The sequence below is a fragment of the Danio aesculapii genome, chromosome 6 (assembly GCF_903798145.1).
Source record: "Danio aesculapii chromosome 6, fDanAes4.1, whole genome shotgun sequence".
In the NCBI taxonomy this organism is placed as follows: domain Eukaryota; kingdom Metazoa; phylum Chordata; class Actinopteri; order Cypriniformes; family Danionidae; genus Danio; species Danio aesculapii.
Genome location: NC_079440.1, coordinates 36,442,166 through 36,460,368, shown reverse-complemented (window position 1 = coordinate 36,460,368; position 18,203 = coordinate 36,442,166). Strand labels below are relative to the sequence as shown.

Here is an 18,203-nt window from a genome sequence, read left to right as displayed (position 1 = left end):
TGCTAATTCATAGTTTCTGTAGTGTTTTCCATGTATTTAAAGTTGTGAATTGTATTATGGGACCTTGATCTGTGCTTTGTCGACCTTTGATTTTGAAAATTCAATTGTACAGTTTAGCAAAGTCACGTTTATCGACATTTTAGTAGTCGGAAAAAATCAAACGTATAAGAATTAATACAGAGAGAAAAAGGTCTGTAAAATTACAAATAAATGTACAAGCAGTTTATTACAAGGTTTGTAACTATTAAGAATGTTAATAAAAGTCTTTATTTTAAAGTTTTTTTTAAGTTTAAGTTGTTGGAAGTAAGATTAAGGTCCTATAATGCAATTCAAAGGCAGGGAAAGATTCAAAATAAAAACATGAATCACAAAATAAGGAAAACTGCACAAAACTGAATATTTTCTAAAGGATGCATGGCACTGAACCCTGCTCCTAAACCCAACCGTCATTGGGGGATAAGCAAATTGTACAAAATTGTACAAATGAGATCGTACGAATTAGCCACTATATCAAAAAGTTACAAATTGCTGTGAAATAGCGTTGATAGTTTCCTATTTGTATGTATCGTGTTAAATAAAATGTAAAATATGATTATTTACAAATACTGAGGGTTGTGGTTGGTTTAAGGGCCTACTCACACTATGCTATCCGAACCGTGCCCAGGCCCGTTTCCCGGATAGTTTGAAAAGTGTGAGTGCGCTGAATCGGGCTCAGACATGGTTCACTTGGCCGGCCCTGGCCCAGTTGGAAGAAGTGTGCCTGAGCGCGGTTCACTTAGGCTTTGGCGCGGTACGCTTGTGTGTGAGTGCAAAACGTGCCTAAGCCCGAAACTGAAAGCAAGACATGACTTTTAAGGGACTGTTTCATATAGATTTATTAATCATTCTGACCGTTCAATGAATGCAAACTGTCGTAGTTTATTAAAAACGCAAACTCCTCACTGCACCACCGCTGCGCCTTCAGCAAACCTCCTAATTCCTGCAGCATGAGGGCTTTATGACTGTTTCTGAGCATCAAACGTGGCGGATCTGTTCGGCGAAATATTAGACCGCGTGTCACCGCATATCTTAAAGACTAAAACAATATAACTAGAGAAATCTCCACTGTGCTGAGCGAGAGTGCTTCTTAAACTGACCAGCGCATCAGCAATGACGTAAGCGTGCCCAGGCCCGAATGTAATGTGAGTGCAGGCCGTCGGGGGAGACGGGAGGGGGGACAAATGTGCTTCGGCCCGGTTCAAGGCAACTGCACATAGTGTGAGTACGCCCTAATGCACTCAAAATTTGTTGTGGTTGAGCAACGGTTTTACAAACCTTAAACTGATGTTTTTCGTTTCATGCCGTTTCACCTTAGATATGCATTCCTTTTCCTTCAGCTTAGTCTCTTTATTCATCAGGGGTCGCCACAGCACAATGAACCGCCACAGGGGTGTTGCTAGACATAAAGCTCTACTGGGGCACTGGCTCCCTCAACTGCACACTCTCCCCCCACCCTCAAACAAATTGTTTGTCCTTATTTAAATAACTATACTGAATATAATAAATTAAAATGATAATATTATAAATAAATAAATAAAAAATTCAGCATGCTTGTTAAACCGGGATTCACACCGAGTTTGGGAGCAACGTGTAAAGCATGCAGAAATGGTTTTCTGTGCATATGCGTCAGATTGTTTTCGATTAAACTACATTGCTTTCGCAAGCGTTGATTAGGTTGTACATAGAGAATATTGTCTTAATCCAGTGATTACCACTCTTAATTAATACACTTACATATTAAGTAAACTGTAACTTATTGCATTGATTAGGGCACTGGCCATTTTTACTGGGGTACATGCCCCAGTAAATGGGGTCTAGTGACGCCCCTAGTGAGTCTCCTTCTGCTCCACTCCAATCTGCAAAAGACAAAGACAACACCAACAGAGCCCTACCTGCTGGCTGAACTCCAGCAATGCACAAGCTGTTCTCCAGCAATTTTCAGATACATTTTCATTGATGCTCTTGTGGGTCTCCTTCTTCTGCCTGCTGTGGTTCCATTACCTACAATTTAAGTAACTGCCACAGAGAACATATCTATCTAACAATCTATGCCCACCACCACCCCTTCTTCTTGGAAGGACATCCATCCATGCAGATATCCATCTGCCTTTGAAGGATATACCTGATCATCAGTTTCCTGTTATTTGCTGAGGTGTGTGATTCCTATTTTTTTCCACATGCTGCACTCCAGTCTGTAAAACAGACAAAGACAGCACTAACAGAGCTCTACATGCTGGCTGAGCTCCAGCAATGAGCAAGTTGTTCCCCTTCAGTGGGAACTATGACAAGTGTCTACCGACACTTTGGGAGTTTGCTAGATGACCAATCACTCTGAAGAGTAAGAAAACGGACCAATGAATGCATATGATTTGGCAGAGCTCAGCTACACAGGTGCTGGTGATTAATCATTAGTAGAGTATATATCCAGTGCATGCGGAGCAAGTTGTTAGACTTTTCACTTCAGAGCCTCATGAGAGACTGAAGAGAACCTTCGGCTAAGCTGTCTTCCAGAAGGAAAGCAGCATTCCATTCAGTGCGGGAGACAATGTATATAGAGGCAGCTTTATTGGGTCTACTTCCCTTGCCATGGGGGTTTCACTGGTGGCAGTTTCAAATAAAAAAGCAGATTCCCCTAAGAAAGCAACAAGGTTGAGCAACGAGCTTTTTTTTAGATTTCATTCTGAACGTACATTTCTGGGTGCTGTGGTTTCCTGTCCCCGGATGAACAGCATAAGTATTGTGTCACATGTCTGGGGTCCAGCATGTTTAGTCGGTGCTCGCAGACAGCTCATGCCCTCACTGCGAGGGCATGACTGTTGCACAACTGAAGTTGCGGCGCACTCTAGATTTAGGGTGCGCCACCCTTGCTGCTCCTCGCAAGTGGGTTAGCACTCAGGCAGGCCTGAGGGTCACAGTGGGGGCTCATTCGTCACCTTCGGGCCTGCGGACTTCTCACTTCTCTACAATGCACTCAGTCCAAGCTTTAAGTGAGTGTGGCGGTGCATCCCCTGGGAAGGCCGCACTCTCACTTGATGACACTGAGGACCAGATGTCCATAGCTGCATTGAATTGTGGGCTGACATGTTCTGATGACAGTCTGGACCCACTTCTGCCCTTCGGGGGTTGTGAGTAAGGTCTCGGACCTGGAATCAGACATATTGACTGTGCTATCCCAGGCGCAGAAGCTGGCTGAGCTGCACGAGGGTGGTTCTTCTCCAGGCTTAATGCATGAGCTTAAGCACAGTGACCGACTATGCTCTCATGACCACTAAGTTGGCCGCTCATGCCCTGGGGAGGACGATAGCCACAGGAACACCTACTCTGGCTTAACCTGGATGATATGCACAACGTTAACAAATCTTACTTTTTTAACACGCCCATATCCCAGGCAGGCCTATTCGGCAACACCGCTGGGGACTTTACCCAGGGGTTCTATCCGCCACCCATCCACATCCCCCACTGCCGATGGCGCCACCTGTGACACTAACATCTGCTCCGCCTCCCCAGCCCACTCCACTGGCTAAGCGACAGTGCCGAAGCCCCCACAGGCTGGGGATGCCCCTGCCTCAAGGCGCTGTTAATTCTGGTAAAAGGACTGCAAAGCATCCTTAAGACGGACCACCGGGAGAAGAGGGGAGCTGCTCTTTCCCTGGTGGAGAGCCGGGGACCAACATCAACAATAAAAAACATCTCTATGCTGGCCCCCAGGACCGCGGTAACCAAACTTTCAATATAAGAGCAGTTTTCTTTTACTCAGAGTATGCAAATCTGAGCCCTGCCAGTCAGGGATGCGCCACCTTCCAGCTCACAGTGCCGATGCATACATGCCACAGGCTCCAAGGGTGCAAGAGGATAGACTCCTTTCTCCCACTCCTCCAGCCTCTTCGTTGGATCCAGGGAGGGAGGTATCCAAGGTAAGTGACAAATTCTTATTTTCAGCTCTTCCCAAGGACGCTCTGCTTTCCAGGGTGAGCTCTTTCCTTCCAAGCTGCCCCACTGCTGGCACATCAGTGAATGCTCTGATTATGCCATTAGCGCAAGCTCTGCCAGCCTGGTTAGGGCTGCACAGCCTTTCGCAGTGGCTCATGCGGACAATCAGACTTGGTTATGCGATTTAGTTTACCAAAACGGCCTCCCAAGTTCACGCGCATGCATTTCACAAAGGTCCGCTCCATGTCTGCACCTGTCTTGGGAGAGGAGATTGCTGTCCTCCTAGTGAAGGATGCAATCAAGCCGGTCCATCCAACCAAGATGAATTTACAGCCCATTGTTCCTCGATTGTTAATCCCTTAACATATATCATTAATATCTCAATAGACCAAGACAAATTCCCTACCTCAGTGGTTGCTCCTATATTCAAAGGAGGCAATGCCCGCTTAACTTGCATTTACAGGCCTATAAGTGTTCTACCAATGATATCAAAGGTTTTTAAAAAACATAAATTTTTGACCATTTAAATAATAGTTCTTTTCAATAACATCCAAGTCAGTTCGGTTTTAGATTAAATCATTCAACAGAAACTGCTACTTGTTATTTTATTGAAAAGGTAAAGGAATTAATGGATAAAGGTGAAGTGGTAGGGGCTGTGTTTCTTGACTTACAGAAAGCATTTGACACCAACTTGAATTTGATACCACCATCTGTTAGAGAATGTTCTTTTTAAAGTCATTTAATTTTAAGAAATGGCTTCTTAATAATCAACATTGTGAACACTGGGCTTTTGATATTGTTGTTGGTGTTTTTTATTGTTGTTGTTAATTTGAGTATTGTTTTTAGTTTAAATTTGAATTGGCCTTTAACATCTAGCAAAGGGTTCACCAATGAAAACTAATCTTTGGCCTAATTTGGGTACATTTATGTTCTTAAGGAACGTTGATTATTGTACACTGTCCCTTGTTGTGAAATAAATAAATTAATAAAATAATTGTTTATGCACAGGGACATGGTGCTCTGGCACCTTGACCAGTTGGGGCTTCAGGTCAACCGAGAGAAGAGCAAGCTCTCCCCTGTGCAGAGCATCCCCTATTCCTATCTCTATAATGGCGTGCCTCACAGAAGAATACGCCAGGCTGTTGCTGTGCTGTCTAAGACTACTTGACAAGAACACAGTGGTCCCACTAAACATTTTTCAGAAGCTCCTAGGACATATGGCATCCGCAGCTGCTATCACCCTGCTTGATTGTTTTAATGAGACCACTTTAGCGCTGGTTCACAGATGGGCATAGTGAGCGGGCACGCACCGGGTGACCATCACCTCACTGTGTTGCCGCACCCTCAGTTCTTGGATGGACCTTGTCTTTCTATAGCTCGGGGTCCCCTAAGAACAAGTGTCCAGACATGTTGTCGTCTCGATAGACATAGGCTGGGGGGCATGCAGCTGTGGGTTTATGGACCAGACCTTGATTGCTTTGACATATCAATGACCTGGAGCTGTTTGCAGTGTTTCTTGCTCTTTGCAGAAACGTGCTAGTCAGGATGGACAGCATGACGACGGTGGTGTATATCAATCGTATGGGCGATACACTCCCGCCGCATGTCTCAGCTCACTTGTCATCTGCTCCTCTGATTTGGTTGAAGGATGATGGAGAAGATTGGAGACTCCACCCTGGCACGGTCCAGCTAAAATGGGAGCACTTCGGGGAAATCCAGATTGACCTTCAGCTTCTCTTGAAAATGCCCATTGGCAGTTGTTTTATTCCCTGATTGAGGCCCCCCTTGGCACGCATGCGCTTGCCCACAGCTGGCCCCCGGGCAAGCACAAATATGCATTTCTCACAGTGAACCTACTCGCACAGCCTCTGTGCAAAGTCAGGGAGGACAAGCAGCAGGTCTTGTTTGTTGCGCCTCTCTGGCCCAACCAGACCTGGGTTTCTAAACTCACACTCCTCACAATGGCCCCTCCCTGGCGTATTCCCCTAAGTAAGGACCTCCTTTCTCAGGAACATGGCACCCTCACTGAAGGTCTATGTTGCAGCCATCTCTGCTCATCATGATGTGATGGATGGCAGCACGCTCGGGAAACATAACTCAATTATTCGGTTCCTCAGAGGCGTAAGGCAATTAAATCCATCCCGCCACCCTCTCATGCCCTCTTAGGATTTCTCTGTAGTCCTAGCGGGGTCTGCAGAGAGATCCGTTTGAGTCACTCAACTCAGTATCCTTAAAAATTTTGTCCATAAAGACAGCTCTGCGTGTTGCGTTGGCATCGATCCAAAAGGTTGGGGATCTGGAGGGATTTTTGGTCAGCAAATCATGCCTGGAATTTGAGCGGGCCTTCTCTCACGTTATTCTGAGCAGCTCTTTATCTGTTATAGTTGTTGGCAGAAGGGAAGTGCAGCATCAAAACAGAGGTTGGCCCATTGGATAATTGATGCCATAATTGTTGAGGTGTTGCCTCCTCTTGGGCATTAGCATGCGGCATCTATTTTACAAATATTTGTAGAGCTGCGAGCTGGCGACACCTAACACATTCACAAGATTTTATAATCTTCGGGTGGAGCCAATTTCTTCCTGATTTCTGGATAACCCCAGCCAATCGGGAGGAAACTGAGCTTTGGTCTTTGTTCCTATCTTCGGGGAACGTGGGTTATGTTCATAACTGGGATATTCTCCAGTATTCTTCAGATAAATCTTCACCTCTTGTGAGTTTCTTTTTTTTTTTGCATATTGTGTGTCCATTACCTGAGAAAGAAACACCAGCCACAGACAAGTGGCTGGTAGACATATATGTATCTAAGCCCACCTCCACCCCTTTCCTCTTGGAAAGACATCTATTTATACATCCATCCAGTAAATACCTAACCTGACCATAAGTTTCCAGTCACTGCTGAGGTGTGATTTTCCATTTGTCTACATGCCCCAGCCTAACCTGCAAAATACAAAAACAAGCAAATAGAGCTCTACATGATAACTAAACTCCAGCAATTAACAAAATGTTCTCCAGTGTTCCTCTCTACAATTTAAATAACTGCCACAGAGAAGACATCTATCTAGCAATCTATGCCCATTCCACCACCTTCCTCTTAAAAGGACATCTATGCACCCATCCTGCTGACTTTGAAGGATATTCGTGATCATCCGGTTCCAGTCATAGCTGAGGTGTGTGATTCCTATTTATCTCCACATGCTTCACTCCAGTCTGTAGAAGACAGAGACAGGCCTAACAAAGGTCTACATGCTTGCTGAGCTCCAACAATGCAGAAGCTGTTCTCCAGTGTTCTTCTGATAAATCTCCACCTATGCTCTTATGAGTTTCCTTCTTCTGCCTGTTGTGTGTCCATTACTTGGAAAAGAAACATCTGCCACAGACATCTATCTAACTAACTAAGCCCACCACCTCCCCCTTCCTCTTGGAAGGTCATCTATTTATCCATCCGTCCACGAAATACCTCATCTGACCATCAGTTTCCAGTCATTGTTGAGGTGTGATTCCCATTTCTCCACATGCCCCAGCATAATCTGCAAAAGACAAAAAAGACTAACAGAGCTCTACTTGCTAGCTGATCTTTAGCAATAAACAAAATATTCTCCAGTGTTCTTCGGATAAATCTCCATCGATGTTCTTGTGAGTTTCCTTCTTTCGCATGTGGATCAATTACCTGAAAAAGAAACACCTGCCACAGAAAAAAACATCTATCTAAACCCACCTCCACCCCCTTCCTCTTTGAAGGACATCTGTCATCCATAGATGATACCTGACTATCTGTTTTTTTATCATTCCTGAGATGTGTGATTCCCTAGTTTCTCCACTCCACTCTGTAAAAGACAAAGACAACATCAATAGAATTCTACCTGCTTGTTCAAAGCTATCTATCTATCTATCTATCTATCTATCTATCTATCTATCTATCTATCTATCTATCTATCTATCTACCTACCTACCTACCTACCTACCTACCTACCTATCTATCTATCTATCTATCTATCTATCTATCTATCTATCTATCTATCTATCTATCTATCTATCTATCTATCTATCTATCTATCTATCTATCTGAAGGAAATACCCAACCATAAATAATCAATTTAAATTACGATGTACTTGTCATTACTGAAGTGTGTTTCCCTGTTTCTCCACATGCTTCATGCCAATCTGCCAAAGAGAAAGATATCAAGTCTTTAATTAATCTCAATTCATTTCTTTGGAAATTAACTCCATTGTTTAGTCTGTTCAAGCAGTTCTACCTGTTCACCTAGCTCCAAGTATTCAAGTATATCTCTGCCGTTCCCCTTCTGAGTCTCCTTCTGCACCAACAGAGCTCTACCTGCTCTGTTTTAGATAAATGTCCATTGATGCTCTTGTGAGTCTCCCTTGACTGACTGCTCTCTCTTCATTACCTGAAAAAGAAAAACCTGACACAGACAAGGTCTATTTAATTATCTATACCAACAACCACCCGCTTCATCTTGGAAGGATTTTTTTTCTTTAATAAATTCCTGACCATCAATTTCCAGTCATTGCTGAGGTGTGTGATTCCTTTTTTCCTCCTTGTGGTCCATTCCAATCTGCAAAATACAATAGAAAGATATCAAGTCATTAATTCATCTTAATACTATTCTTTGGAAGTTTCATCTACCATTGTCTCCAGTCTGATTCTGTTCTAACACTAACAAATAATATTTTCAGCTATAAATAAATACTTTACAAGATGACAACCTATAAACGTAGAATAGATAAATGTGTCACAATAATTAGTAAAACTGTAAATAGAACAAATAACAATAAAAAGCTATAAATGTTGAACTGGCCGACAGCATAAATTCATCTGAAAATAGAAGTACAGTAATACATAATATGTGTTAAAGCTGACATAATACAAATACATTATAACCGATCAATTTATCTGACAACATAACAAATAACAATCTGCAAATGTTAAACAAGATAGCAATATACAAATGAAGCATACAAACAAACACAAATATTGTATCTACCTCTGTCTATCTGAACGAAACACCCGACTAGCACTCTGTAAAAATTAAAATATATAATTTAAACAGTTTTATAAAGTTCATTTGATTCAACTTAAACATGTAAGGCAGTACCTAATTTATTATGATATACTTGTCATTATTGAAGTGTGTTTCCCTGTTTCTCCACATGCTTCATGCCAATCTGACAAAGAGAAAGATATCAAGTCTTTAATTAATCTCAATACATTTCTTTGGAAATTAACTCCATTGTTCAGTCTGTTCAAGTATTTCTACCTGTTTGCTGAGCTCCAGGTCTTCAAGTATATCTCTGCCATTCCCCTTCTGAGTCTTCTTCTACTTCACTCCAACCTGCAAAGAACAAAGACAGCACCAACAGAGCTCTACCTGCTCTCTCTTCATTACCTGAAAAAGAAAAACCTGACACAGACAAGGTCTATTTAATTATCTATACCAACCAAAACCCGCTTCATCTTGGAAGGATTTTTTTTTTAAATAAATTCCTGACCATCAATTTCCAGTCATTGCTGAGGTGTGTGATTCCTTTTTTCCTCCTTGTGGTCCATTCCAATCTGCAAAATACAATAGAAAGATATCAAGTCATTAATTCATCTTAATACTATTCTTTGGAAGTTTCATCTACCATTGTCTTCAGTCTGATTCTGTTCTAACACTAACAAATAATATTTTCAGCTATAAATAAATACTTTACAAGATGACAACCTATAAACGTAGAATAGATAAATGTGTCACAATAATTAGTAAAACTGTAAATAGAACAAATAACAATAAAAAGCTATAAATGTTGAACTGGCCGACAGCATAAATCCATCTGACAATAGACGTACAGTAATACGTAATATGTGTTAAAGCTGACATAATACAAATACATTATAACTGATTAATTTATCTGACAATATAACAAATAACAATCTGCAAATGTTAAACAAGATAGCAATATACAAATGAAGCACACAAACAAACACAAATATTGTATCTATTGGTCTACCAAACTGACAACAAAACAAATTGCATTCTACGATTATAAATAGGCAACCAAAGAAGATAACAATACACAAATTAGAATTTATATATATATATTTATTTATTTTTTTTTTTTCAAAATCCAACATGGCAATCTCCAATTCCAACCAACATTCAGTAACGTTACAATCTACAGTGTAGACGTGATTTGATTGTAGAAATGATTTGACCGAGAGAAATGCTAAAAACTTTAGTGTCCTTCAGCAAAAGCACGTTGAAACAGCCATGATAACCTAAAATTATACTTTTAGAAAGATCTTTACATACCGCTAATGTCACATAATGCAGTTCACGCTAGTTTCTCTTTGTCATCTGACGCTTTCCCAACGCATTCTTTTTTAGAATGCCACGGATTGTGGTAACCACAGCAACGCCACCGCCATATTCAATCATCTTAAAGGTGCAGTGCGCGATTTCCGTGAAGCACAGAAGAATATAATAATGCTAATAAAAATTTGTTAAAGGATTTGGGTCCCTGCAATATCTTTTGAGTATATAAATAATAGCAACTTTGATTCTCATTTTGATTAACTTTTTTTGTATATTCCAGTTTGCATATATTTATACAGCTTCAGGCATATAGTAAATTAGTCTGTAAGTAATTTCAAAAAAATTAAAATATATATATTGTTCAGTTTAAACATCGCTTAATAACACTGAAAGGTTTTATCATATTGTTGTATTTTTAAATACAGGCTATTGCGGTTGTTTTATCAAATGTGTTGTGTGTACAAAAAATGTATTACAATGTACTTGTCATTACTGCGGTGAGTTTCCCTATTTCCCACATGCTTTATGCCAATCTGCTAATGAGAAAGATATCAAGTCTTTAATTAATCTCTATACATTTCTTTGTCTAACTCCATTGTGCAATCTGTCCAGCATAGAGAATAACATCTTTATTCTAGGATGACCACTCTTAATTAATACACTTAAATATAAACTGAAACTAAATGCATTTACCGGGGCACAGATGGTTTTTACAGTGGCACATGCCTTAGAAAATGGGATCTAGTGATGCCCCTGAACTGCCAACTTATCCAGCATATGTTTTACACAGCGGATCCCCTTCCAGCTGCAACACTCATACACTACAGCCAACTTAGTTTATTAAATTCCCCTATAGCGTGAACCTATGTGTTTGGACTGTGGGGAAGCACCCGGAGGAAACCCACTCAGACTCCACATAGAAATGCAAACTAATAATTAATAATAATATTACCGTTTCAGCTATTCAATTCAATTCAATTCAATTCACCTTTATTTCTATAGCGCTTTTACAATGTAGATAGTGTCAAAGCAGCTTCATATAGAAAATTTTAGTGATTTGAAACAGTGTCAATTCAGTTCATGACTTCATTTCAGTCAGCTACATGACTCAAAAAAAAAAAAACTCTAGGAGTTGCATACACTAATGCAAACATGTTGCAATCTCATTGGTCTCCTTCCACATTACCAACAATGACCACAGTTTTTGCAAACATAATCACGATTAAGCTTAATGCAAAATGCTAACTTTAGATGCTAATTCTTATCTAATAGTAATGACACAATATTATTATAATGACGCTGGCAGTGAAAGCTCCATTAATCTGTCTCCTTTCTGTTTTTGACAGTACAGACAAGGCCTCCAGAAGGTCTGAAAGTACAGCCTGAGGAAGAAAGGCTTTGTTTGACATGGGATTCACCCTTTCTGGTCATTTCTAATCATCTAAAGTACCAGATCCGTTATCAGCATCATGAAGAGAATGAGTGGAAGGTGAGTTTAAATAATGAGAAATTAAAAATTCACTCATTCTGGAGAGATAATATGAACTAATTTGTTGCAATTATCTCTTCTTTTTTGCTTTGAATAAGTCATGTTAAATAACTGCAAAAGATATGATGAATATATAATTTTTGTGTTAGGATTTTACAGCTACCGGATCCAAGACCAGCACTTGTCTGGATGTGCACAGAGGGAGCCAATACACCATCCAGATTCGAGCGCAACCCAATGGATCTGTGTACAGTGGAGACTGGAGTGACTGGTCAAAACCTGTTACTACCAACCTACCTTTAAGCAAAGGTTAATATTCGATCCATAATGTTAAATATGCTTACTAGATAGTTCCTGATAAAATAGTGTGTTAACGGAAATATAACAGAATTTAATAGCATTGCATGCAGTCTCAGCTTGCATAGGCAACCGGTCTGCAGCCAGACCTTTCAGAATGTTTTTTAAAAATATGCCACAAAAAAAGTACACAAATGCCATTCATTTCAGACATATTCATATTTTTTTTTATATGGTTGTGATGTAAATTCAGATAAAAAAAAAATTGACTACAGATCGCTTTTTCAAAGCAATAATGAAGACAAGCGGCGGCCCAAATAAATACCTAGAAGTATAAATGATACCTATAATTATTTACAACACTGTTTTCTCTTATATTTTGTACGGTGAGGGTCTAAATTTTTGTATTTTTTAATCCCCCACCTTCAATCATGGAGCAGTCCAGCAGTCAAATCAGTAAAGATTTCGTTTTAAAAAGGAAATAGTTCATTTATTATGTTTAACTGTGAATTCATCTTAAGAAAACAAACCGTTTCAAAAGTTTTACAAGATTCATTACATGATATTATTATTTTGTATTAAGATAAAATATAGTAAAGGAGAACGAATGATTTAAGGAAAAAACAGCAAAATAATAATAATAATTAAAACATTAAAGTACAAAAGGGGCAATTTTAGAATTTTGGGCCCTATGGCTGGAATTGCTTAGGGCCCCATAAATACTAAATTCGCCCCTGATGAAGATGTAGCTTGAACTCATGAACATAGTATTCAGCTAATAGTAACATGATGTTAAATCAATACTCTGACAGCTCGCTTTTATTTTTCCAGTAAAAAATTCATAAGTTAAATGTTTGAAATGATCATTAACACACATTTAAGTGTGTTTTTATAACTTTACCGCATTATAAGAACTTAAGGCTTTATGCATTAGCTTAGTGGCTAATAAAATTAATAAATGCAGTTGCAGTGAACTTGATCAATACTAGACTGTCATTTTAAGGCATCCTCTCAGTTACTCATCTGTCTAATAAAATAGATGCAGGATCTGCTTTTTTCTTGTCTCAATCTCTCTCTGTCTGTCTTTAAAATGTCATTCCTTTTGACCCAAACTCTTCCTGCCCTATTTGAATTACCCTTATATTTCCTCTTTCAATGGATGATTTCATAACGGACACTATACAAGACAAATGTGTTAATAAACATGCCATTAAAAGTCATCTGTTTGAATTTAATGAGCTAACACCAATGTTTTTTGTATGGATGTTAATTATTCACTAAAGTCATCAATCACCAACTGCTGTGTGTTGAATTATTTTCAGGTGTTGTGTCAGTTTTCGAAACATAATAGCATTTAATGTGACAGTAGCAGATATTGACTTTTTATAAATCATGATAAATATATTTATAAATCTGTGCGATGTTGTGAAATATTGGAAAAGTTATTGGATTACAACATGATGTCACATTGACTGTTCTGAGATGGACGTGTTGACCTATACAGAGCGATCAGTTGTTATATGAATTCTTTCAGAAATTATCCATTTACTGCACAAACACAGTCTTTCAATGCAGCCTTAAAATAACTGGAACACAGCCAGTACATCACAACTCTGAAAGTCTGGGCATCTGTGAAACTTTAAACCTGTTCTTTCATCATCACAGAGTGGATTATTTTTGTCTGCATACCAGTGGCTCTGATCATCATTGCAACTGCAGTCATCTCTTTCTTCTCCAAATACTTCCGGTAATATCATTCACACCAGATTTCTCTAGAATGTTTTTTTTTGTTGTTGTTATACTATGAGCTGTGATAAAAATCTAATAAAACAAATGTAAATAATACATATATTCTGTATTCACCTCAACAGAAAGGTCAAGAGCTCTCTATGGCCACCAGTACCAAACCTCAACAAGGTCCTGGAAAACATCCTGACTGATATCAGTGGATCACACTGGGTATTTGATAACAGCTTATATAATGATTTATTGCAGGGGTCATCAAACTTGTTCCTGGAGGGCCGGTGTCCTGCAGATTTTAGCTCCAACCCTAATCAAACACACCTGAACAAGCTAATCAAGGTCTTACTACGTATACTTGAAACATCCAGGCAGGTGTGTTGAGGCAAGCTGGAGCTAAACCCTGCAGGGACACCGGCCCTCCAGGACCGAGATTGGTGACCCCTGATTTAGTGTATGTTCAGAAGACAGTGGTGTGTGTACTAAATATGGAAAGGTTGTTTACAGTGTCAAAATAATCTCCATTCAAATAGAATGACCAAAAACACTTTGTCATGCCAAAAACAATATCTGTATTGTATTATTGTCTGATCAATACTATATACATTACAGTGCTTTGCTAATAATTTATACACTAATAAAAATAGGTTGCAAAAGGAGATTTTTCTGCGAGTTCACCTTTTAGCTCTCTAAAATTCTTTAGGTCAAATTGATGACAGTGACATTTGATTTCAGCGACACGGTTTTACATCATGGTGACAATGCTTTTATTATGCCCCTGCTGGAAAAGAACAGCATATGCTGGTTAGGTAAGGTCAAGTTACTGGTTTTAACTGGTTATGTGCTAGTCAGGATCAGCTTACTAGCACATGACCACCAAAGAATCAACTTAAACCAGTTCATTACCAGCAACAACCAGATAAAACCATGCGTTAAAACCTACCCAACCAGCATAAGCTGGGTTTCTTAGCAGCAGTCGCATCATTTAGCAACTTTAAGCATGAAATCAACAGTTAGCAACTTCTGAATTTTAGAAAACATCAGTGGACATGCAATGTGCAACATGCGCAATATACTCACACTGAGGAGAAGAAACAATTGGGCATTTTCAGTACCCAAAATCAGTTTTATTATATAAACATGCCTAATTTATTTTATTACATTAATTATTAATTATTTATTATTATTAGACTTTTGATTAGTCATTTTAAAAATGAGATTTTGAGCCCCTATTATGGGTTTTTGAAAATGACCTGCAGTGTGCAACACAGCTCTAAGTGAATGAAAACATCCAACTGAGGTTTAAATCTGAAAGTGCACTGTTTAAAACTATTGATTCTTTAGCTAAATAGTTGACTCAGAGTCAAATAAATGAATCGTGTTGGCATTTGAGCTTTAGCCTGAATGCAGCGACGTTGATACGGTACATCATCAAACATGTAGTGCCTGATCCGGTAAAACGTGTCCCTCCAGACACTAGAGGAGAGTCAGAGACCATGGGACTGATCATCATACAAAGATGACAATCCCTGCAGATGGAGATTCGGCAATAAAGAGTTAAAGTTCACTTTCACAACAATACCACAGTATAGACAAGCTAGTGCTGTTTGTTCCTGTAATTTTTATGGTATTTGATACAATAACCTACGCTGCAAGATGGGATTCATCAGCCATTTGCTTTTAAAGGAAGAAGCAGCAGAGACTATTATGTGTGGGACTTTGACAGGGACTTTGTCAGTAACTGTTACTGTTCATATGGATCAGTTTCTTATTCCTCCAGATCATAACATGTGTCATTAAAATGGTTGCTGGTTTTCTGTAGTTTGCAAAATATTTAATAGTGTGTTGTAAATTGTAATTGCTCTGCGCGGCTTGTAATCACGTATCTGTTATAGATCAGTGCTTGGACTGTATCTCTCAGGTTAAATCTTTATGGGGCTATTTCACATATCACGTCCAAAACCATGTTGAACCTGCGACACGTGCTTCTTCCTTTACCGATTTAAATGCGATTCTTTACTCGCGATCCTCTCCTATTTGTCTTTGCTATGGCCACCATCAGCTGTTCCTCACACATGTGGTCAACTGAATGTGTGTCATTGTTTTTTCTTGGGGTTAGGGTAGAGTAATATGCTGGTGTTTAACTGCATTGCATTCCTGCATTGGACTCTCACATACTCTGTGGTACTTCATAACCATGCTGGGCGTTTCTCACTGTCTCGCGTTTAACCCAGTGGACCAACTACTACAGACTGGGTCATTGGACCAATCAGCACAGATTAGCATTGCACTAAGGAGGGGTTTGGAAACAACTGAATCGCTTAACAAATCATACTGTGTGGGAGTCGTTGGGATAATTAAATAAATGCATATTATAAGACAATGAAAGTGTTTTTGACCTTGCATGCATATCAGCCTGTTGTTGGAGACCCCCAAAACCTAACCATATGACCTTTTATAATGCATAATAGGGAATTATTATAAAAAAATAACTGTAGGATTTGTTGAGAGGTTTACTATTCTACATTATCCTATCTTTATTCAGGAGCCAACCTTCAACATCAAGCAATGTGACGACGACACTGCTACATCAGTGGTGGAGGTTCTCACTGAGGGGGAATCTGTGGTCAAAACCTGTAAGAGCTCCACCTGTCCTCTGCTCTCTGAGCGCAGTGAAAGTCATGGAGAGAATTTCACAGAGAACTTGGAAATGGCGCAAGATTATGTGATTTTGAACAACAATATAATCCCATGCCTTATGGGCAACGACTACGCGTACAAGGATGTTGCTTCAAATCATCTGCCTAATGAAAAACTACACTGTTGCCCCAGCATCTCTTACACCTCCCTACCAGAACGCACCACAGATATCCTCAACCATTCCTATCTCCTTCTGGCAGAACAATCTGATCTTGAGGAGTATCATTCAACCTGTGGCCAGTACACCAATCTGGAGATCACAGCAGTATCATGTGTGCAATTGGAGAGTGAGATTTAATGTTAAAATAAAGCTCATAATCTTGTATATATTAAGGGTTCTCTAACAAATGTATATTAAAAAAAAAAAAAAAAAACATTCAGCTTCTGTAGAATGAATGAGAAACAAAAGAAAAAAACAAAACTTACGTTAATTGAGCACTTATGAAGGTAACGTGAATCTGTAGCGCATGTGGTGTATTTTCAGTTGAGATTAATCAATACATGTATCTTAACCATAAGGAGGAACCATAAGAACTTTCATCATACTACAAACCAAAACATTCAGGAACAATAACTAGACATGCCAAAAGTCAACTGTGTGGCTTTTGCATTACATGAGAACAACATGAAAAATATTTACAGTATACAATTATAGCTTATGACAAAAAACAACCACCTGTAATCAGTTTGACATGTACATTATTGAATGTTGAATTACGATGTGACTTTAAATGCAAAAATGTTAAGGCTTTTTTTGTGGACGTTTTTAAATCCTCCTGTAAAATGTTTGATATTTAAGCTTAGATGTAATAATATTCTAAATGGATGTTGCGAGTGAAGCTTGTTGTAGATCCACTTACCGGCCACTTTATTAGGTACACCTTACTAGTACTAGTATGGACCCGCTTTTGCCTTCAGAACGTCCTTAATCCTTCATGGCATAGATTCAAGAAGCTGCTGGAAATATTCCTCATACTTTGGTCCATATTGACATGATAGCATCAAGCAGTTGCTGCAGATTTGTCGACTGCACATCCATGATGCGAATCTCCAGTTCCACCACATCCCATAGGTGCTATATTAGATTGAGATCTGGTGACTGTGGAGGCCATTCGAGTACAGTGAACTCACTGCCATGTTCAAGAAACCAGTCTGAGATGATTCACGCTTAATAACATGGTGAGTTATACTGCTGAAAGTAGCCTGGTGTGGCACCCGGTGTGGTCTTCTGCTGCTGTAGCCCATCCGCCTCAAGTTTCGACCTGTTGTGCGTTCAGAGATCCGCTTCTGCATACCTCGGTTGTAACGAGTGGTTATTTGAGTTACTGTTGCCTTTCTATCAGAACCAGTTTGGCCATTTCTTCTCTGACCTCTGGCATTAACAAGGCATTTGAGCTCACAGAATTGCCGCTTATTGGATATTTTCTCTTTTTCAGACCTTTCTCTGTAAACCCTAGAGATGGTTGTGCGTGAAAATCCCAGTGGATCAGCAGTTTCTGAAATACTCAGAGCAGCCCGTCTGGCACCAACAACCATGCCACGTTCAAAGTCACTTTAATCACCTTTTTTTTACCATTCTGATGCTTAGTTTGAACAAAAACAAATCGTCTTGACCATGTCCACATGCCTAAATGCATCAAGTTGCTGCCATGTCATTGGCTGATTAGAAATTTGCATTAACGAGCAGTTGGAC

The 18,203-nt window shown here is 39.5% G+C and overlaps 1 protein-coding gene across 1 annotated transcript in view; it reads left to right on the top strand.

Moving 5' to 3' along the window:
- Positions 1 to 16,901, top strand: part of mpl (MPL proto-oncogene, thrombopoietin receptor) — a 22,500-nt gene extending 5,599 nt beyond the window's left edge. Inside the window, exons 8-12 of the mRNA XM_056459083.1 lie at positions 11,631 to 11,773; positions 11,923 to 12,082; positions 13,736 to 13,817; positions 13,942 to 14,029; positions 16,356 to 16,901. Of these exons, the coding sequence (XP_056315058.1) occupies positions 11,631 to 11,773; positions 11,923 to 12,082; positions 13,736 to 13,817; positions 13,942 to 14,029; positions 16,356 to 16,808 (926 nt within the window). The 3' untranslated portion in view covers positions 16,809 to 16,901. The remainder of the gene's footprint in view (positions 1 to 11,630; positions 11,774 to 11,922; positions 12,083 to 13,735; positions 13,818 to 13,941; positions 14,030 to 16,355) is intronic.
- The last annotated feature ends 1,302 nt before the right edge of the window (positions 16,902 to 18,203 follow it).